Below are 23,081 nucleotides of genomic sequence, written 5' to 3' on the forward strand. Positions count from 1 at the left end.
GGGTCGAGGGTTTGGAAGGCGCTGCCTAAGTTCCTGCAGTGCATCTTGTAGATGGTACACCCTGCTGCTACTGTGAATTGGTGATGGAGAGATTGAATGTTTGTGGAAGGGGTAGCAATCAAGCGGGCTGCTTTGTCCTGGATGGTGGTGAGTTTCTTGAGCGTTGAGGGAGCTGCACTCCTCCAGATAAGTGAAGAGTATTCCATTACCAGAGAGAACTCGCCTGCTCTTTTTCCAAATAGTGCTGTGGGATCTTTGAAGTCCACCTGAGAGGACAGTTCGTGTTTAGTTTACCAAATCACCTGAAAATGGTACTTCTGATAAGGTAGCTTTCTCTCAGTACTGCAATGGGAAATGTACACTTGATTATGCACTCAAGTCTCCAGAATGGGGTCTGAACCTCCAATCTTTGACTTGGAGACAAAGAGTGGGGGTCAGCCAACCTGCCCCAGATGACATCAAACAATCCAACTAAATGTCAAATTACTTCAAATCTAAACATTTTTAAAAGATATATATATTTTGTAATGTATTATTCTTCCAACTTTCCCGCCCTCAAACAACAGAGGAATACCTACCTGCTTCCTCCTTGTGGGGCGATACGTTGTGAAATTTGTTATAGAGAACCAGGCAGAATGTCAGAATGACTAGGAACAGCAAGCCCTGATTAACTGGAAAAAAAAGCATAAAGGGGGAAAAAAATCAAAAAGAAAAAGAACACTTAAAGTTAAGTATCTATCCAGAGAAAAGAAAACCCAAAAGAATCAATCATTGTCTCACAAGTAAACAAAGCTTGTGATAAAGAAATCATGGATTTCATTTAATAAAACATGATATTAAAAATACTTTTTATTTCCTGAACTTGTCATCTTATTGATGTTGTTAACTTCAAAAACATTTCAAACAATCAGCATATGTTAGATAAGTTGTGAAAGTACCCCCAGTATACCCTTGAGCTTTGATTGCTGATTGACTCAATCTCAACACCAGCGCCTTGGGAGATTGCCAGCATTAAAATAGCACAAATTGGAAAATTTAGGCTCAGGAATAAGTCTTGTACTCAACCAGCCAGAATCCTCTACTAACTGGCATTTCTGATGTTCTCCCGACAAGAACCATCACTTTACCAACCAGAAGCAACTACAAAAGGTGCCTGGAACCCGTACCTGCATACTGTATTATTTCATACTTTACGTTTTAATGTACTGTTGAAGATTAGTAGTAAAAAGAACACGGTTCCCTGCTTCCTGAGTACTTCCATATTAATTCATGATGTAAGAATTGAGCTGGATTCTGCTGATAAATGAAACTCACAGTTAACGCATTTTTAATTAACCTGTACCACCCATTCAAGTGCATGTCAGAGAATGAAGACTTTACTGTAATTTATTAGGACAACTAATATGACAACTTGCATTTATCTAACACCTTTAATGTAGTAAAACATTCACAGGGGTGTCATGAGCTGCACAGAAGACATTAGGGCCAATAATCGATAGCTTAATCAAAGAGGTAGATTTCAAGGGGTGTCTAAAAGGAGGAAAGCGAGGAGGATGTTGTGTTCTTTACTATTTAAAGTTGTCCACATCTGGTAGCATGTTCTATTTTGCTTTATCTGGATGGCTTGGATGCTTAGTGTTGAATAAAGAACACAAATTTATTACACTACTAATTAAGATTCAATCACATTCCTAAAGTAGAAGGTTTCACTATTAAACTATGCTATCTCTAACTCGCAGACTTTCTCTGGAGCTTTTTAAAAAAAAATTTGTTTTAGAGTGCCCAATACATTTTTTCCAATTAAGGAGGAATTTAGCATGGCCAATCCACCTAGCTTGCACATTTTTGGGTTGTGGGGGCGAAACCCACGCAAACAGGGGGAGAATGTGCAAATTCCACACGGACAGTGACCCAGAGCCGGGATCGAACCTAGGACCTCGGCGCCGTGAGGCCACAGTGTTAACCCACTACGCCACTGTGCTGCCCTAAGTAACAGACTTTCTCAAGTACAACTGCTCTCTCTCATGCCTCACTATCTTCTCCCAGAATCCCCAAGTCACATGATATATATATGACTGTTCTGTGGTTCCCTTTAGTGGTAAGCAGCATTATCATTAACTTGTTAACTTTTTACATCCCAGTTAATATACATATCATTACATCCCCCTTGTTTTAAAGTTGTCTGACCTGGGGCGGGATTCTCCGATATCGGCGCGATGTCCGCCGACCGGCGCCACAAACGGCGCAAATCAGTCCGGCATTGCGCCACCCCAAGGGGGCGGAATCCTCCGGCTGGCGTGGGTTGACAGCGGCGGGACTTCGGCCCATCCGAGCTGGAGAATTTCTGGGGGGGGGCCCCGCCAACCGGCGCGATTCCCGCCCCCGCCAAATATCCGGTGCCGGAGAATTCGGCAACCGGCGGGGGCGGGATTCACGCCAGCCCCCGGCGATTCTCCGACCCGGTGGGGGGTCGGAGAATCGCGCCCCTGGTCTTTTTTCTGTGCTTGTGGTGTCAGTTTTGTGTGCCTTTGCCCTAAAAACCTATTTGGCATATGTTTTTTCGGCAAGAGCGAACTCTTCTAGACTGTTGGAACGTTATTGTTTCTTTCCAAACAATGTACCATGATGGAACTTTCCACTCCTGTGCATCCTGACATTGGTGCCATTATGCGTGAAGTTTGTATTGTCTACACACGCATTTGTCCATGTTACCTCGATCTGTAGCTGTATTTTACACACTGTCCTGCATTCCCTTGCTCGGTTGTCATCTGGGTTGCTTTCAATCTTGTATGGTCTGTCCAGTGTGACTGCAGGTTTTAACACTTTGTCGTCATTCAAGCGCCATGTGTCATTGAATTGTCTTCTGGTAGCACAGTCGTATCTCTGAGTATATACTGTAGTACCATAACTATTCTTGGTGCGCTCAGGATCAGTTCCTTGTTGCTTGGTTGATTCAATGTTAATTTGTTTACCATCTGTGTCCTGATGTCTCGTCAGGCTTTGTGATATCAGTTCCTGTTGGATGATTTGATGTATGCATGAACTCTTGATGCTCCTCATCTGGAGTTACCTTGTCCAAGATGTCATTTTCCTGTAGGCTGTTCACGATTGTTGCGCTCTCAATTAATCTGTTCACTGTTATACTTTCATCGTTTTGCTCTTGTTGGCTGTTCACCATTGATGAGTTCTTAGTTGATTTGGTCACTGTTGCACGCTGATTGTCAGCTTTTGTACGGTCCAGCTGAGATCTATCAGTCTCACTTTTGTCCTGCACAGCTTGAATGATACTTGTGATCACTTTGTCACTATTTGCAAATAAAGTGGATAGACCTTCAAAGTCTTCTTCGTGCTGCTCATTGTCTGTTTCTTCACTGTTGTCCTTATTGGCAAATACAGTGGATAGACTTTCAGAGTCTTCTTTTTTTCGGCTCAGCAAATGTACGAGATAGGCCTTCATAGTCTGCTTCTTTTGGCTCAGGTACTAAACTAGATAGACTGTCATAGTCTTCTTCTGGCTCAGCAAATAACTTAGAGAGACCCTCATAGTCTTCCTCTTCTTGTTGTTCATTTGTCAGATTACTGTCATCCAATGTCGCAATGATCTGCCATTCCATCAATGTATTGGATTAATCAACCTTTATTGGTGTGGTATTTAGCTTTGCAATCATGTTGTTAACGGAATGATCAGTTAAGCTAAATATTTCTGCCATATTTGAATAATATTCTTCAATGTATGAGTTACCTTCTGTATTCCCATATGGGTTGAAATCATCTTTTTTCACTGCTCTCTTTCTGGAGTCTTTCATTGCACTCTCACTGGAGTCTTTTATTGCTCTCTCTGGAGTCTTTCAGTGATCTTCCTGTGGAGTCTTTCATTGCTCTTCCTATGGAATCTTGTTCACTGCTGCTGTAAAAGTCTTTTTTTCCAGCTGTTAGTTTAAATTCAGACAATGTTCTGCCATGCGAGGTAACATTCTTCTGTTTGGTGCCTTTTAAACTTGGTTTTCTGATTGCCGGGCATGTTTTCTTAAGTGGGCCACAACATCCTGACGTCATCACGTCCGTGACGTCATGCGCAAACGCAAATCGATCCTCGTCCAGAGTGCACTCTTTTTTCAAGTGCGCATGCGCAACCTTCTGCGCGTGTGCAGAACGTTATTCTTCCAGATTGCGTTGTTTTTCAAAGTGCGCATCTGCAAACTGGTCCCGGACATGCGCAGGACGTTCAAAATCCGAATTGCACGTTTTTTCCTTTAACTGTGCATGTCTGAAATGTCTGACTTCTGAAGCACGCGTTTTTTTCGGGTGCACTTGCGCAGATTGGCCTTCTTTTCTAGCACAATGAATTTTTAACTGCGCCACAGCTTCAATGAAGACTAAAAAATTTTACTTTGCGCATTCAACATTTCGTCACTTCTATTTTTAGATTCTTTATTTGCACGGGACATTTTAGTTGAATCTTCCCGCATTATTTTTTGTTTCATTTGCAGTTGTTTACTGAGCTTTTCATTTCTTTTAAGCTCACAATAGTTATCAAATTTTGCAATGACCACTTCAAACTTATTTTTTTCAACTTCATTGTCAAAGTGGAATGAATTATACACTTCTATAGCCTGAGGTCCAGTCATTAGTAGTAATAAAGTAGTTTTTCGCTTATCACTGGCAGTTTCTAGTTTTGAGGATGAGAGATACAGTTCAAACTTGTTTGAAAACTTTCCAGTTTACATCTACTTTACCTGATATCCTGAATAACTTTGGAGTCTGCAGGCCCTCCATGAAGCTTCGGTTGGGTATTTCATTTTGTGATGTTACTGGTTATTGCTGGAGTCTGATTGTTGCTACTGGAGTCTGGTTGAGATTGCTTTTTTGCTTTCTTCGAACGGAGAATCTTTCTTTCTCTCTAAACCTTACTAATCAACTCTAGGATCCACTCTTGGTGCCATGTTGTGTTCTTTACTATTTAAAGTTGTCCACTTCTGGTAGCATGTTGTTCTCTATTTTGCTTTATCTGGATGGCTTGGATACTTAGTGTTGAATAAAGAACACAAATTTATTACGCTACTAAGATTCGATCACATTCCTAAAGTAGGTTTCTCTATTAAACTGTGCTATCTCTAACCAGCAGACTTTCACAAGTACAAGTACAACTGCTCACTCTCTCATGCCTCATTCTCTTCTCCCAGAATCCCCAAGTCACATGATATATATATATATATATATATATGACTGTTCTGTGGTTCCCTCTAGTGGTAAGGAGCATTAGCATTAACCTGTTAACTCTTTACATCCCAGTCAATATACATATCAGTACAAGTGTGCAAGGTCTCGGAAGAGATGGAAGAGATGGCCGCAAATGATGAAGTGATTAAAACTGGGGATGCATAAGAGGCCAGAAATGGACAAACACAGAGGTCTGTGAGACTTGGAGGGTTGGATAGCAGTGCAGTTTATTGTGACATGGAATGGTAAGATAAGGTGTTATTACCTGCATGAGACCAAATACGAGCTCCCCCACTAAAGGGGTGGGGAGCCCGAGGGCAATAATGATTGAGTTCAGTATAAAGTAGGCTAGGTCAGGAACGGATGGAGGCTGGGACCTGATGTATAAAGTAAATAGAATTGCTTTGCAATTATTTTGTGGTATCTCGGCCGGTGGGGCCAGGGGTGGGGGGGGGCTGCCATTCCGTAGGGCAGGGCCTCACTTTAGGTACTTCGGGGTGCAGGTTGCCCGGGAGTGGGGAGGGCTCCGCAGGTACAACATTTCTAGTTTGGTGGGGAGAGTGAAATCGGATCTGGCAAGGTGGGATGGTCTCCCTCTGTCACTGGCGGCTCGGGTACAGGCGGTTAAAATGAACGTGTTGCCACTATTTCTGTTTATTTTTCAATGCCTGACAATTTTCCAGCCAAAGGCTTTTTTCAGAGAGATTGAGGGAAGGATTACGTCGTTCATATGGGGAGGGAAGGTGGCCAGAGTTAGAAAGGTGCTGCTACAGAGGGGAAGGCAGGCAGGGCGTTTGGGGCTTCCGAACCTGATGTATTACTACTGGGCGGGGAATGTGGAGAAGGTGCGGAGCTGGGTAAGAGGGGTTGATTCCCAATGGGTCAGAATGGAGGAGAGTTTGTGCAGGGGGTCAGGATTGAAAGCACTAGCCCCGGGGAAGTACTCAGGGGGTCCGGTAATAATAGCTTCATTGAGAATTTGGAGGCAGTTTCGCCAACACTTCAGGTTGGGGACAGGGTCAAGGGAAATGCCGATTCGGGGGAACCACAGATTTGAGCCAGGGAGGTGGGATGGAAATTTTTGGAAATGGGAGGAGAAGGGGATTAAGACACTAAAAGATTTGTTTCTTAGGGGTCGGTTTGCAGGATTGAAGGAGCTGGAAGCGAGGTATGGGCTGGAGCAGGGGGAAATGTTTAGATGCATGCAGGTTCGAGATTTTGCCAGAAAGGAGATACAGAAGTTCCTGTCGTGTTGGGTGTTCCGATACACAAACGAACCAACACAGTTGTGGATGGTACAACTCTGTTTTATTATTCTGTACAGTAATAACTATTAACTTCTGGCTGTGGTTCGTACTTCACCAGCTAAGCTGTGGACCCAGCCCTAGCACTATCTTAGTGAGGCACTCAGCACATGGTGTATGTCTGAGTGGCACGCTGTGAGCTCTGTGCTCTGAGCTATCTCCTGGTAGAATGAGCGGGAACTGTCATGTTCCCAGTTTTATAGTGCGCGTGCTCTCACTGGTGATTGGCTGTGATGTTGTGTGTGTGTTGGTTGGTCCATCTACCTGTCCATCAGTGTGTGTGTGTGTGATTGCACCATGATATGTTAATATGGATATCATGACAGAGGAGCCGGCCTCCACATTGCTGGAGGAGGTGCTGACGACAGGGGAACTGGAGAAGGGGGTAGTGTCTGCGGTCTACGGAGCTATTTTGGAAGAGGAGAAGGCACCACTGGAGGGGATCAAAGCAAAGTGGGAAGAAGAGTTAGAATATAGAACATAGAACAGACAGTGCAGAAGGAGGCCATTTGGCCCATCAAGTCTGCACCGACCCACTTAAGCCCTCACTTCCCCCCTATCCCCGTAACCCAATAACCCCTCCCAACCTTTTTGGTCACTAAGGGCAATTTATCATGGCCAATCCACCTAACCTGCACGTCTTTGGACTGTGGGAGGAAACCGGAGCACCCGGAGGAAACCCACGCAGACACGGGGAGAACGTGCAGACTCCGCACAGACAGTGACCCAGCGGGGAATCGAACCTGGGACCCTGGCGCTGTGAAGCCACAGTGCTATCCACTTGAGGTGCTCCGGAGAGTGAATGCCTCCACCTCGTGTGCGAGAATGGGGCTGATACAGCTGAAGGTGGTATACAGAGCACCCCTCAGCACTTTCATGAACTGGATAACATCGAACATTAGTTGGGGGGTGGGTGGGAGGGCTGGGGGGAGGATGACGATGGGTGTTAATGGGGGATTCCTGATTCCTTTTTGTAATTTGTTTATGTGGACATGTGGGCGAATGTTTTGGGTTTGGTGGGAGGATGGGATCGTTGTTATTGATATGGGGATTGACATATTTGTTACTGATTATTGTTTATTGTTGGTGGGTGTGAATTCCGGAGAAAATGCGAAAAAGGAGAATAAAGAAATATTATTAAAAAAAGAATTGCTTTGCAATAAACCTAGTTTTATTTTGACCATCTCAGTTCGGACTAATTTGTGGCTCACTAAATAAGGGTTTAGACCTTCATGTCAAAAAGGCCAACTCAGGTGAAATTATTGAGCATGGCTCAGACAGTACATCATACAAAACAATTGAGCACAGCAGGCCATCATGAGAAAGACACAGACAGACTCCTGGCAGCTCTTTCACATAGAATTATATAATGGTTACTATGGAAACAGATTGCTTGGCCCAGCCTGTCTATGTTGGAGTTCATCCACTACATCAGCAGTCATCCTAAATCCGAGGATGTGCCTGGTCCCAATATCCCGTTAATCCCCTTTACCTCAACCACCCATCTAACCACATCTTAAATGTTGACAAAAGGACTGTTTACATAGAATCATAGAATCTCTACAATGCAGAAGGAGGCCATTCGGCCCATCAAGTCTACACCAGCCCTCTGAAAGAGCACCCTCCCTAGGCCCCTACCCTATCCCTGTAACCCTATCTATGCGTTTTCATAGATCATAGAATTTACAGTGCAGAAGGAGGCCATTTGGCCCATCGAGTCTGCACTCTACTTTAGCCCATGCCTCCACCCTATCCCCGTAACCCAGTAGCCCCACCTAACCTTTTGGACACTAAGGGCAATTTAGCGTGGCCAATCCACCTAACTTGCACATCCCTGGACTGTGGGAGGAAGCCGGCAATTTAGTATGGTCAATCCACCTAACCTACTCATCTTTGGACTGTGGGAGGAAACCCATACATGCAAGGGGAGAATGTACAAACTCCACACAGTCACCCAAGGACAGAGCCGAACCCAGGTTACTGGCGCCGTGGGGCAGCAGTGCTAACCACTGCACTACCTCCTTGAGCCTGCTCTGCTATTCCACAAGATTACTGCTGATCTAACTCCACTTTCCTCCCCTCAGCGACCCCCCCCCCCCCCCCCCCCCCCCCCCCCCCGGAACTCACCAACATCACATGATGCTGTTTTTAATCAAAAAAGATGCTGCATGGTCCGTCCAATTTCAACCAAGTGGCTTGTTAGTGGACATTTAAGAATTAACCACATTGCTGTGATTCTGGAGTGACATAGAGGCCAGAACAGGTAAAGATAGTAGATTCCTTTCCTTTTATTTTACAGTGAGCAAACCAGAAAGATTAGACTGAGTTTGACGAGAAACACTTCCATTAATATTTCAATGTGAAAGTATATAATCAACACCCTTATACTAACCTTTACTTAATAAAAGAACACACTCTTCCGCACCGGAAAACTCTCCGCTGGTTGGAGTCACACCTGGCACAAAGGAAGATGGTTGTGATGGTTGGAGGTCAATCATCTCAGCTCTGGGACATCACTGCCTAAGTTCCTCAGGGTAGTGTCCTAGGCCCAGCCATCTTCAGCTGCTTCATCAATGATCTCCCTTCCATCATAAGGTCAGAAGTGGGGATGTTTTCAGATGACTGCACAATGTTCAGCACCATTCGCAACTCCTCAGATAATGAAGCCGTCCATGTCCAAATGCCGCAAGACCTGGACAATATCCAGGCTTGGGCTGACAAGTGGCAAGTTATATTTGCACTACACAAGTACCGGGCAATGACCATCTCCTATAAGAGAAAATCTAACCAACCATCGCCCCTTGACATTCAATGGCATTACCATCGCTGAATCCCCCACAATCAACACCCTGGGGAGTTACCATTGATCAGAAACTGAACTGGACTAGCCACATTAATAAATACTGTGCCTACCAGGGCAGGTCATAGGCTAGGAATCCTACAGCGAGTAACTCACCTCCTGACACCCTCAAAGCCTCTCCACCATCTACAAGGGACATGTCAGGAGTGCAATGAAATACTCTCCACTTGCCTGGATGAGTGCAACTCCAACACCACTCAAGAAGCTCAATACCATCCAGGACAAATCAGCCTGCTTGATTGCTCCTCCTTCCTCCAACATTCAAAAACTCTCAACCACAGACTAACAGTGACTGTTGTGTGTACCATCTACAAGATGCACTGCAGTAACTAACCAAGGTTCCTTCGACAGCACCTTCCAAACCCATGACCACTACCATCTGGAAGGACAAGAGCAGCAGATACCTGGGAACCCCACCAGCTGGACGTTCCCCTCCAAGTCACTCACTTCAAAATATATCGCCATTCCTTCACTATCGCTGGGGCAAAATCCTGGAACTCCCTCCCTTTCAGCACAGTGGGTGCACCTAGACCTCAAGGATTGTAGAAGGGCAACTAGGGATGGGCAATAAATGCTGGCCCAACGGCGCCCACATCACATAAATAAAAGATTGCCATTGGACAACATAAAATGTTGGAACTACTCATTGGTAAATGTTTTTTCCATTGTCTGAAACCAATACCACTGGCATCACATGGGTGGCAAAGCTTTGCTTTAACTTTTCCACTGTTGCAAAATAATTTGTGGACTTCATTTCATAAATATCCAGCCAATTTGAGTATGCGTCCACTATAAGTAGGAACATTATACCCATAAATTAGCCTATAACGTCCACACGACGTGTCGCCCATGAACGACCTGGCCATTCCCAAGGGGGCAACGGGCTGCAGATGGTAACTTTTGTTGCACCTGGCATTGGTCACACTGCTTAACCATGCTCTCTGTCTGCATCTATCCCAGGCCAGCAAACATAGGCTGCGAGCCACATTTTCACCTTCGATACACCTGGGTAATTCACCACGTAACAACTTCCTGCCAGGCATTGGAAGGACAATACTCACTCCACACACGACACCATCTTCACAGCTTAGTTCACCCTTCCTTGTTTGAAACATTTTTAGCTGTTCAGGCATTTTATCATAATGCCAGCCATGAAAAATCTTACTTTGGATAATATTGAATCTCTGAGTCCAGTTCTGATCTGCTGTGCAGACACTACATTGTATTGTATGTCCTGAAAATTTAAGGCTAAGATAATTTCTTGTGACACTTCTGGGGGCAGCATACTTTCTGGCAATGGGAGATGGCTCAAGGCGTCTGCATTTGTCTCTGGCTGATGTTGGAAGGTGTATTCCTAGGTGGCCAACAATAAAGACCAAAGCTGTGGCCTTGCATACATTATTGGAGGGATTGCATTAACTTCTCTAACCTGTCCTCTTAAGGTACCAATCAGTAATTAAGGTAAAATGCCGGCCATAAATATATTGATGGAATTTTTTTATCCTGAAATGACAGCCGAATCCTCTTTCTCGATCTGTGAGTATTGCTTTTTCTGCATCAGTTAGGGTCCTTGGAGTGGTGCCAGTGTGCCTTTCTGATCAGTCATTCTGTTAATGTGACAAAACAGCTCCAATTCCATAAAGTGATGCATCACAAGCGAGTATGCTTTCTTTAGAAGGGTCGAAGTGGACTAAAAGGCAGGTTGACTGTAGGGTTTGTTTCTCTTGTCTGAAGGCTTCTTTTTGCTGTCACTTCCAGTGGCATCTTTGGAGTTTTTTTAATAATGCCTGTAAAGGGTCTAACATCATTGACAAATTTGGAATGAATCTATCAGAGTAATTTACCATCCCAAGGAATGATTGTAGCTCGGATGTATTCTTCAGGGCTGGTGCTTCTTTATCTTCCATCGGATACAATTCTTCTGCATCCACTCTAAAGCCCCAATAAGTCACCTCACTCACCTGAAAAGTACATTTCCCTCTTTTTAGTCTTACTCCAGCTTTCTGGAACCTTTTTAAAACGTCCTCCAGGTTAGTTTGGTGCTCCTCTTCTGTGGCTCTTGTGATTAGTACATCATCCAAATAGACAACCACCATAAGCAAATCTTGCAATAGGCTCTCCATTGTGCATTGCAAAATTGTACAAGCAGACGAGACTCTAAAGGGCAATCTGGTGCGCTGGTACAGGCCCCTATATGTATTAATGGTGATGAACTCCCTGGAAGCATCATCCAGCTCTAACTGCTGGTATACATGACTCATGTCTAACTTTGTGTATGTTAGACCCCAGCCAACTTTGCGTATAAGTCTTCTATTTTAGGTACACAGTACTTGCTTAATTTTGCTGCCCAGTTTATTGTTACTTTGTAGTCTCCACATATCCTTACGGTGTTATTCAGCTTGACCACTGGCACAATGAGACCTGCCCACTCCTCAAATTGCATGGATTTTTTGACACCAAATTTTCTAATCATCTAAGATCGATCTCCACCTCCTGCAATGAATAAGGCACAGATCTGACTCTATAGAATTTTGGTGTAGTCTCCGAATCCACATGAATTTTGGCTTTCAAGCCTTAGATTTTGCCCAATTCTTCTTGAAATACCTTTTGGTACCTTCTGAGGGCTTCACGTAGCCCCTCTTCATTAATTATATTTTTTGAGCCAATTTAGTTAAATTTCCTGAAGCCAATCTCTGTATAGCAGTATTATTTACCCCACACACTAGATGGTCTCTCAACATATCAAGGGCAAGCCCAAATTCATAATGTTCAGCTGTTTGCCTCAATCTCGCCACGAAAGCTGTTATTGTTTCCCCAGAGGTTTTTGCTGTTGAACTTATATCTCTGCATCATTATCAAGGGCTTCGGGTGATAATGCCCTTTTACTATTTCTACTAGCTCCTCAATGGTTTTAGAGTCAGGGAGTCTGGAGAAGTCAAGCTCCTTATTAAATTGTAGGTTTTGGTACCGCGGGCTGGTAGCAGTATTACCCTCTTCTACTCCCCCCCACTATTTTGTTTGCTTTGAAAAAATATTGCAAGCATTTGATGCGTTGAGCCTAATCTTCCGAATTTAGGGTCAAAGGGCTCTAACTTTCTGAATAAAGGCATTGTTGTAACTTACTGAGTCTTGAATGGATCTAGCTTGAATGACTTGCACACACAATCTTTCTTTGTGACAATTTGAAGGCGCTCCCGTTGATCATCGTCACCAATGTAACAATTCAAGAATGGGCAACCACCAAGTTTTGTAACTAAACAAACTATTTATTAAAAGGAATAAACTATGTACAGAATATAAGAAATGGGCTACTGACTGCTTCGACGCCAGTTCCAGACTGCCTGGAAAGCCCGTGCTCAGCACCAGGATACATGCTCTCCGATCTGATTGGCTGGATGGGTCACATGCCCCCCAAACAGCAAAACCCTGGCCTCCTTAATGGGGCTCTCTACTACAGAACCAAATGGTGTTTTACGACAATTGAAAATGGTTTCCCGGTCATCATTAGAATTTTAATTGCAATTTCTATTGAAGTCCACCATCAGCCGCGGTGGGATTTGAACCTGGGTCCCCACAGCATTACCCTAGGTCTTTGGATTACTAGCCCAGTGATAATACAACTATGCCACCGCCTCCCCTAAGGCCAGCAAAGACTTGCAAAGCTTGGGGAAACAATTTGTTGAGCAGGGCACCCCTCTCAAAACGCATGGTAATAGGCTATTGAAGTTCTAATGGTGCAGGAGGAGTCTGATTCACATTCACACATGAAACATAGGCCTGAATTAAATGGTATTCTCAACCACTTCTAAAATACTGGCATTTAAAAAAACCCACAGAATGAATTACTGATCCATAGCTATAAAAACCCCGGATCTGAAATAAAAACAGAAGGTACTGGGAAATGTCAGCAGATCCGGCAGCATCTGTAGAGAGAGAAACAGAGTTAACATTTCAAGTCCAATGTGACTCTTCTTCAGAACCATTGCTTTTCAGCTAAGGAACAACCTGGTTGCCACCTGTATGAAGAATCTATCCCAATGTCTGTTTAAAGTCAACAAATGTGAGAATCGTTGCTTTGTTGCATACTTACTTTTTCTAATTAATGCCATCCTTCCCCCGTCACTTAGCAAATGCTACGATCTGTAAGTCAAGAGAAAGATGAATTAACAAAAAGCCTGAAAAATGAATCACACACCAATAAAATCTCATTATTGCCCTGAGGAGATTGTGGCCTTATGGCCCCTCGAGCCTGCTCCCCCATTCATGGCGATCATGGTTGATCTTTTATCTCAACTCCATGTATTATTCCCAAATCCCTGAATTCCCTTTTGAGTCCAAAAATCTAACTCTCTTGAATATGATGTGGAACAACTGAGCATTGACACCTCTCTGGGCAGAGAACTCAATTTTAACAACCGAGTGAAGAAATTTCCCCTTATCTCAGTCCTAAATGGGTATCTCCTTATCCTGAGGGTGTGAGCCCTAGTTCTAAATTCTCCAGCCAAGGGAAACAGATAGCCTGTCAAGCCGTCAAAGAATCATGTAAGTCTCATTCTACTCAATCTCTCCTCATAGGACTGTCCTCTAATCCTGGGAATGAGTCTAATGAACCTGTATTGCACCCCCTCTAAGACAAGTGTATATTTCTTGGGTAAGGTGTCCTGCATAAAGTACTCCCAAGGTGAATTTACCAAAAATCCTGATGAATTTTTTTTTTTTTTGAATATTTTTATTGGCATTTTCAATTATACACAGTAAAATTTTGTATCCAATATTTACAGCTCATGCAGTTCTTATGTACATACAATCGTTCTTGGTGTTTCCTCCCCCCTTCCCCTCTCCCTACCCCCCCCCCTCCCTTCCCTGACCCCTTCCTGGCAACCCCTCTTTCGTTCTGGGTGTTCTGTCTCCTAGCTCCTATTCTCCCTTCTCCCCCCTTACCTTTGTGTTTTCTGTTGCAGGCCTTGTGGGTTTGGGAGGGGCATCTTCCTGCCCCCTCCCCTTCCCACCCCCACGCTTCTCCCTGTATTTCCTCTTGAGTTTCTTCCTCTCTTCTTTCCCCCTTCCCCTTGGAGTTGTGTATCTCTGTCTGCTTTTCCCTCATCGCTGTTGGTCTCTAACAGGTCTTGGTACAGGCCGATGAATTGCCCCCACACTTTGTGGAAGCCCTCTTCCGATCCTCGGATGGTGAATTTGATCTTGTCCAAATTAAGAAATTCCGGCAAGTCTGCCAGCCAGTTTGCAGCTGTAGGTGGTGCTGCTGATCGCCAGCTGAGCAGGATTCTCCGGCATGCAATTAGGGAAGCGAAAGCAAGGGCGTCGGCCCTCTTCCCCATGTGTAGCTCTGGCTGTTCTGATATCCTGAAGATTGCCACTCTCGGGCACGGCTGCACCCTCACCCCCACAACCTTGGACATTGCCTCGAAGAAGGCTGTCAGAACTCTACATGTTTGGGGCAAGCCCACAACATGTAGGTGTTTTTGGCTGGGCCTCCCTGGCACAGTTAACATTTATCTTCCACCACTGGAAGAACCTGGTCATTCGGGTTCTGGTTAGGTACGCTCTGTGCACCACCTTGAACTGCATAAGGCTGAGCCTTGCGCAGGAGGAGGTGGCGTCGGCCCTGCTCAGTGCTTCGCTCCAGAGTCCCCAGTCCAATTCTGTCCCCAGTTCGCCTCCCCATTTTCGCCTGGCTTCGTCCCGTGGCAGTCCCATCCTGTCCAGTAGCTGTCCGTGGATTTTCCCACAGTTTCCCCTTCCTTACTGTCCATGTTTAGCAGGTCCTCTAGTAATGTGGTTCTCGGGGCCCTGGGGTATCCTACTGTCTCCTTGCGGAGAAAGTGCTTTACCTGGAGGTGTCTAAACTCCTGTCCTGTCGGTAGTTCCAGGTCCTCCGTCAGTTCGCTCGGTGTTGCTAGTCTGTCCCCCATGTAAAAGTCCCTGAATGGTAGCGTCCTCCCATCCTGTCTCCATTTTTTGAAAGTGGTATCGAGCATAGTTTCTGTAGATGGGGACCATGGGGGAAATCTTGGCCAAACCAAAATGTTGCCTCATCTGGTTCCATGTCCTTAATGTAGCTACCACCACTGGACAAGATGTATGTTTCTTCAGGGTGTGGTAGTACCAGGTATTGTGGTACCTAAGAGGCTGATGACCATTGGTTAGACCCAGAAGTTTACCATTGGCTGTTGTTACGTAGCTCCGCCCTGACAGGCGGAGTATAAGAGATGGTGCCGTCCCAGCAGCCTTCACTTTCTGTACCAAAGCTGCTGGGGAACAAGTTCTAGTCGATTAAAGCCTTCAGTTATGAAATCACTTCGTCTTGAGTGTAATTGATCGCGCATCAATTTAATCTACTAGACTTAAGCTGGAAGGATGGATCTCCGAATCAAACAGGAGTGCCTTCAACTCAGCCCCCACGCGGAGAACTCGGCTGCAATATTTAAACACTGGCTGGCGTGCTTTAAAGGCTACCTCGAGACGGCCGGAGGCACCCCCTCAGAAGGACAGAAAATGCATCTCCTGTGCTCAAGGGTCAGCCCTGGGATCTACACCCTTATCGAGGAGGCAGAGGACTATGATGTCGCGATCGAACTGTTAGAAGGACATTATATCCGCCCTGTAAATCAGGTCTACGCACGTCACCTGCTTGCAACTAGACGGCAAAGCCCCGGGGAATCGTTGGAAGATTTCTACCGGGCGCTACTGGTGCTGGGCCGAAACTGTGGCTGCCCGCAAGTTTCGGGGAGCGAGCACACGGAACTTTTAATCGGGGTGCTTTCGTAGCAGGTATGAGCTCCTCAGATATCCGCCGAAGACTCCTGGGACTTAGAGAGGCACGGGCCCTGGCAGGGTCCATGGACGTTGCCTACAAAAGCGCGCAGTCCTAAGCGCCTGACCGCGCGGCAGCCCCCTGGGATGCGTGGCACCCCGCAGCGGCAGCCCCACAGACCTTCCCCCTGACCCCGCAGGCCTGCTAACGCCGCCGGGCCCCGCTGTTTCTTCTGCGGGCAGGCGAATCATCCCCGCCCGTGCTGCCTGGCCCGCACCGCCGCCTGCAAAGGGTGCGGCAAGAAGGGCCACTTTGTGGGGGTCTGCCAGGCCCGCGCCGTGGCCGCGGTCTCCAGCGACTCCGGACCGCTGCGACAACCCCCCCTTCAGGCCCCGACCGGCCAGCGCTCACCACCACCCCCCTATCCCAGGGCCACATCCGACCCACGGGCGCGGCCACCTTGCCCTCCGGACACCACGCTGGACGGGTGGGCGCCGCCATTTTGTCCATCATCGCCGCCATCTTGTTAATCCCCGGCCACCACTCGCAATTGGTTCATCTGGCCTCGGTGACACTGGACCAAAGTCGACCCCGGACACTCGCAACAGCTACAAGGACGGTCTTCATCAACGGCCACGAGATGTCTTGTCTGATTGACTCTGGGAGCACGGAAAGCTTTGTTCACCCCGACACAGTAAGGCGCTGTTCACTTGTAACCCACCCTGTAAACCAAAGGATCTCCCTGGCCTCCGGGTCACACTCGGTGGAGATAAAGGGGTTCTGCCTAGCGAACCTCACTGTCCAAGGCAGGAAATTCGACAATTACCGCCTGTATGTATTGCCGCACCTCTGCGCGGCTACCCTCCTGGGGCTGGACTTCCAATACCATTTGCAAAGCCCGATCTTTAAATTCGGCGGCACTATACCTCCCCTTACTGTCTGCGGCCTTGCGACCCTTAAGGTCGACCCGCCTTCCCTGTTTGCGAACCTCATCCCGGATTGCAAGCCCGTCGCCACCAGGAGCAGGCGGTACAGCGCCCAGGACCGGACCTTCATCAGGTCAGAGGTCCAAAGGCTGCTGGGGGAAGGGGTCATTGAAGCGAGCAACAGTCCCTGGAGAGCTCAAGTAGTGGTAGTAAAGACCGGGGAGAAGCATAGGATGGTCATTGACTACAGCCAGACCATCAACAGGTTTACGCAGCTGGACGCGTACCCTCTCCCCCGTATAGCCGACCTGGTAAACAGGATCGCGCAATACAAGGTTTTCTCCACGGTGGATCTCAAGTCCACCTACCACCAGCTACCCCTCCGTAATAGTGACCGCAAGTACACTGCCTTCGAAGCAGATGGGCGGCTCTATCAATTTTTAAGAGTTCCCTTTGGTGTCACTAATGGGGTCTCGGTCTTCCAGCGAGAGATGGACCGAATGGTTGACCGGTACAGCTTACGCGCAACGTTCCCGTATCTGGATAACGTCACCATTTGCGGCCATGACCAGCAGGACCACGACACCAACCTCCGCAAATTTCTCCAGACCGCGAAAATCCTTAACCTGACATACAATAAGGATAAATGCGTGTTTAGCACCGACCGTCTAGCCATTCTAGGCTACGTAGTGTGAAATGGAGTTATAGGCCCTGACCCTGAGCGCATGCTCCCCCCCTCCCTCACTGCCCCAAGGCCCTGAAGCGCTGCCTCGGGTTCTTCAGCTATTACGCACAGTGGGTCCCCAACTACGCAGACAAAGCCCGACCCCTAATCCAGCTCACAACCTTCCCCCTGTCGACGGAGGCCCGCCAGGCCTTCAGCCGCATCAAAGCAGACATTGCAAAGGCCACGATGCACGCCATCGACGAGTCCCTCCCCTTCCAGGTCGAGAGCGATGCGTCCGACGTAGCTCTGGCGGCCACCCTAACCAAGCGGGCAGGCCCGTGGCTTTCTTCTCCCGTACCCTCCATGCTTCCGAAATTCGCCATTCCTCGGTCGAAAAAGAGGCACAAGCCATAGTAGAAGCTGTGACATTGGAGGTATTACCTGGCCGGCAGGTGATTCACTCTCCTCACGGACCAACGGTCGGTTCCCTTCATGTTCGATAATGCACAGCGGGGCAAGATTAAAAACGACAAGATCTTGCGGTGGAGGATAGAACTCTCCACCTTCAGCTACGAGATCTTGTACCTTCCGGGGAAGCTAAACGAGCCTCCTGATGCCCTGTCCCACGGCACTTGTGCCACTGCACAAGTGGACCGCCTCCGAGCCCTCCACGAGGACCTCTGCCACCCGGGGGTCACTCGTTTCTTCCACTTCATCAAGACCCGCAACCTGCCCTACTCCATCAAGGACGTCAGGACAGTCACCAGGGACTGCCAAATCTGTGCAGAGTGCAAACCGCACTTCTACCGGCCAGAGAGGGCGCACCTGATAAAGGCTTCCCGTCCCTTTGAACGCCTCAGCATGGACTTCAAAGGCCCCCTCCCCTCCACCGACCGCAACATGTACTTCCTGAACGTGATTGACAAGTATTCCCGGTTCCCATTCGCCATCCCCTGCCCCGACATGACCGCAACCACCGTCATCAAGGCCCTCCATAGCATCTTTGCACTGTTCGGGTTCCCTATTTACATACACAGCGATAGGGGGCCTCCTTTATGAGCTATGAACTGCGTCAATTCCTGCTCAGCAAGGGCATTGCCTCGAGCAGGACGACCAGTTACAACCCCCGGGGAAACGGACAGGTGGAGAGGGAGAACGCAACCGTCTGGAAGACTGTTCTACTGGCTCTACGGTCCAGGAATCTTCCAGTCTCCCGCTGGCAAGGAGTCCTCCCGATGGCCCTCCACGCCATCCGGTCGCTGCTCTGTACAACCACAAATCAGACATCTCATGAACGTTTCCTTGTTTTCCCCAGGAAGCCCTCCTCCGGGACCTCGCTCCCAACCTGGCTAGCGACACCCGGACCCATCCTGCTTCGGAAGCATGTGCGGGCGCACAAGTCGGACCCGTTGGTCGAGAGGGTCCACCTGCTGCACGCTAACCGCCAGTACGCCTACGTGGCGTTCCCTGACGGCCGGCAAGATACAGTCTCCCTCCGGGACCTGGCGCCCGCCGGAACCCCACGCGCACCCGAACCATTACCCCCCCCCCCCCCCCACAGCAGTGGGAGCGGTCAGTACTCCCGCCGCTCCAGCCTAGGCCCGCCCACCCACCGACGCCCCCTACAGGCGCAACCCCCCCCCGTGTCAACCGTTTGCCCCAACAGCGCCGCCTAGGGGTGACGAAGCTGCCAGGGAGGCCAAAACCACGCTCCCGGAGTCGCAACCAGCGGGACCCCCACCAGAATCACCACCGAAGCCCAGATGCTCCAGAAGGACGATCAGGCCACCCGATCAACTGATTGCTTCGCTGTGACTTTAACTGTGAATGAACACTTTGTAAATATCCTCGACAGCACGGTACCTCCATACCTGATCATACCATGTTAAAGGCGACTGTTACCACTGGCCACCACCCCCGCCGGACTCTTTTTTAACAGGGGGTGAATGTGGTAGTACCAGATATTGCGGTACCTAAGAGGCTGATGACCATTGGTTAGACCCAGGAGTTTACCATTGGCTGTTGTTACGTAGCTCCGCCCTGACAGGCGGAGTATAAGAGATGGTGCCGTCCCAGCAGCCTTCACTTTCTGTCCCGAAGCTGCTGGGGAACAAGTTCTAGCAGATTAAAGCCTTCAGTTATGAAATCACTTTGTCTTTAGTGTAATTGATCGCGCATCACAGGGCAAGATTTCCTTACCCTTATACTCCAAAACCCTTGCAATAAAAGCAAACATACCATTTTCCTTACAATCCTGCAATCCAGTAGAGGGGATTTCAAGCACACTAGCACAAGGCCAGAATTTTTCGGGAGACCTTTGGAAGCATTCCTGCTCCCCCTTGACCCACAAAAATGCCCAGTATATATCCTGAACGGAAAAACTTGCAGGATAGTATAACACCTCCTCCACCTCCATTTTGTAACCCTGCCCAAGTTGAGTTCCAACTCCCCACCCCCCTCTCTCTATGTATAAAATTGTATTGCCCAACTATAAATCAGCATAATGTGATGCCTTTTCTTACTATTCAAAAGGTGCCTTTTGGAGGAGATGACAACCAGGTGGACTTGAAAGATGCCAAAGTGCTCCACACCCAAATTAATTACTTTTTAAAAAATGTGTAGTCAAAGTAGTGGTAATGTAGCAAGTGCAACAGCCAATCTGTGCACAACAAGCTCCCACAACTAGCAACCCCATTATGCTAGAAAGTGTTAATTGAAGGATAAATCCTGGTGAAGACAGCAGAGAGAAAGCCCCTGTTCTTCTTCAAAATAGCATCAAAAGATATTTTACATCCACTCTTGAGAGCGTGCGTGTAAAGTCTTAACAAAAGACATCACTTCCGCCAGTCCAATAATCCCTCAGGTCCTGCAGAAGAAATATCAGCTGAGCTTTATGGGCTCAAGTCTTAGGACTTGACATTCTGACTCTTAGTGCTACCTTGGAAGAAGGAACAGAACGGTAAAGCAAATAAAGATGCAGTAAAACGATTGATATCTTATTATATACCTATTTTTAGGAACTCTGTTCACTGAACCCCAAACTAATATTTAAAAGCAAATTACTGCAGATGCTGGAATCTGAAACAGAAAATGCAGGAACATCTCAGCAGATCTGATTGCATTGGTGGAGAGCGAAACAGAGTTAATGTTTCGAGTCTGGGTGACTCTTCGTCAGAGCTCTGTTTTCTCCCCAAACTAATGTTAATTAATTTTAATTTTTTAAATATAAATTTCAAGTACACAATTCTTTTTTTTTTCCAATTAGGGGGCAATTTGGCATGGCCAATCCGCCAACCCTACACATCACCAGAGATGGTTAACAGCTTCAAATTCCTAGGAGTGCACATCACCAAAAATCTGTCCAGGTCCACCCACGTCGACGCTACCACCAAGAAAGCACAACAGCGCCTATACTTCCTCAAGAAACTAAGGTAAATTCGGCATGTCCACACTGACTCTTATCAACTTTTACAGATGCACCATTGGAAGCATCCTATCGGGCTGCATCACAGCCTGGTATGGCAACTGCTCGGCCCAAGACCGCAAGAAACTTCAGAGAGTCGTGAACACAGCCCAGTCTATCACACAAACCTGCCTCCCATCCATTGACTCTATCTACACCTCCTGCTGCCTGGGGAAAGCGGGCAGCATAATCAAAGACCCCTTCCTTACTCACTCTTCCAACTTCTTCCATCAGACAGGAGATACAAAAGTCTGAGAACACGTACGAACAGATTCAAAAACAGCTTCTTCCCCGCTGTTACCGGACTCCTGGACGACCCTCTTATGGACTGACCTGATTAATACTCCACTCCTGTATGCTTCACCTGATGCCGATGTCTATGTATTTGCATTGTGAACCTTGTGTTGCCCTTTTATATATTTTCTTTTTATTTTATTTTCATGCACTAAATGATCTGTTTGAGCTGCTCGCAGAAAAATACTTTTCATTGTACCTTGGTACACATGACAATAAACAAATCCAATCCAATCTTTTTGGGTTGTGAGGGTGAGTCATGGGGAGAATGTGCAAACTCCACACGGACAGTGACCCAGAGCCAGGATTGAACTCGGGTCCGTGATACAGCAGTGCTAACCACCTTAAACTAATGTTAATTGATTTTGCAGCTAACATTTTGTAAAAATTTGCAGCCAAGAAATAGCTAAATACATTTTCAATGTTATCTTATGTGCAATAAGAAAAGCAAGTGATAAAGGACATAAGAAACAGGAGTAGAAATAGGCCTTAAGCCTGCTCTGCCATTCAGTAAAATTATGATTGATCTGATCTTGGCTTCAACTCCACTTTCCTGCCTGTTCCCAGACCCCTCAATTTCCCTTTGGTTCGAGAATCTGTCTGTTTCAGCCTCAAATACACTCTCCGGCATAAAGAATTCCAAAGCTTTACCACCCCCTCGGGGAACAAATCCCTCCTATCTCCATCTTAAATGGGTGACGCCTTATTCTAAAACTGTGCCGCCCCTCCCTCAAGTTCTAGTATTCCCCAAGTGAGGAAACATCCTCCCAGCATCCACCTTGTTAGCCCTTCTCATTCTTCCAAACTCTAATGAGTAACAGCCCAACCTTCCCTCATTACATGAAAATCAGAAATTTACCACAAATCCTTCAGAAAGTCTGGTCCCATTTGTGGCCGTCAGAGATTTTACTTCTGGATAAAATGCATATCCACCCAGTGATGGAATCTTGGCAGATCGCAAACAGAACCCAAGCATTTGCTCAATCACAGTAGTCAAAAAAGTCTGCAGATGAATAGGCTTATTGACATGCCAGGGTACAGCATCTCCCGTCAACAATGATATATTTGCATTGTTAAGATACTGTTGTAAACCCTTTTTGTCTGTCCTGTGTTCTCCTTTTTATCCTCGCCCTGCTGCCTGTCTTCTGGTTAAGCTGCTACAACATTGCTACACCATCTGGGATTTCTGTTTAAACTACAGATTTTAGGCAGAGTTGGAACCCCTATTGTGATGGACCAAGCCAAGCCATTCCCTTTAGGTTCTGTGGTATAACCGGTGATGGTGATTTGATAGACTTGGCAAGCAGCCAATCGGAAATGTCCAATTTCCTATTGGGGCCTGTGATTGGTCAGGCCAGACAGAAAGTTCTAATAGGAAGGCAGATCTTGCGAAGAGTGCCATATTGTTTTTGGGTGTGTACTGTGAAGAGACCAGGCAATAATAATAATAATCTTTATTGTCACAAGTAAGCTTACATTAACATTGCAATGAAGTTACTGTGAAAAGCCCCTAGTCGCCACATTCCAGCGCCTGTTCGGGTATGGTACCGTACCGTAGGGGAGCACAGTAGCACA

The 23,081-nt window shown here is 46.9% G+C and overlaps 1 protein-coding gene across 1 annotated transcript in view; it reads right to left on the reverse strand.

Moving 5' to 3' along the window:
- Positions 1 to 23,081, reverse strand: part of glt8d2 (glycosyltransferase 8 domain containing 2) — a 93,362-nt gene that overhangs the window by 66,366 nt on the left and 3,915 nt on the right. The window contains exons 2-3 of the mRNA XM_072484980.1: positions 13,475 to 13,524; positions 579 to 671 (exon numbers count right to left, since the gene is read on the reverse strand). Coding sequence (XP_072341081.1) covers positions 579 to 671; positions 13,475 to 13,493 — 112 coding nt within the window. The 5' untranslated portion in view covers positions 13,494 to 13,524. The remainder of the gene's footprint in view (positions 1 to 578; positions 672 to 13,474; positions 13,525 to 23,081) is intronic.

This window comes from Scyliorhinus torazame, chromosome 19 (assembly GCF_047496885.1).
Source record: "Scyliorhinus torazame isolate Kashiwa2021f chromosome 19, sScyTor2.1, whole genome shotgun sequence".
NCBI classification, from domain to species: Eukaryota; Metazoa; Chordata; class Chondrichthyes; order Carcharhiniformes; family Scyliorhinidae; genus Scyliorhinus; species Scyliorhinus torazame.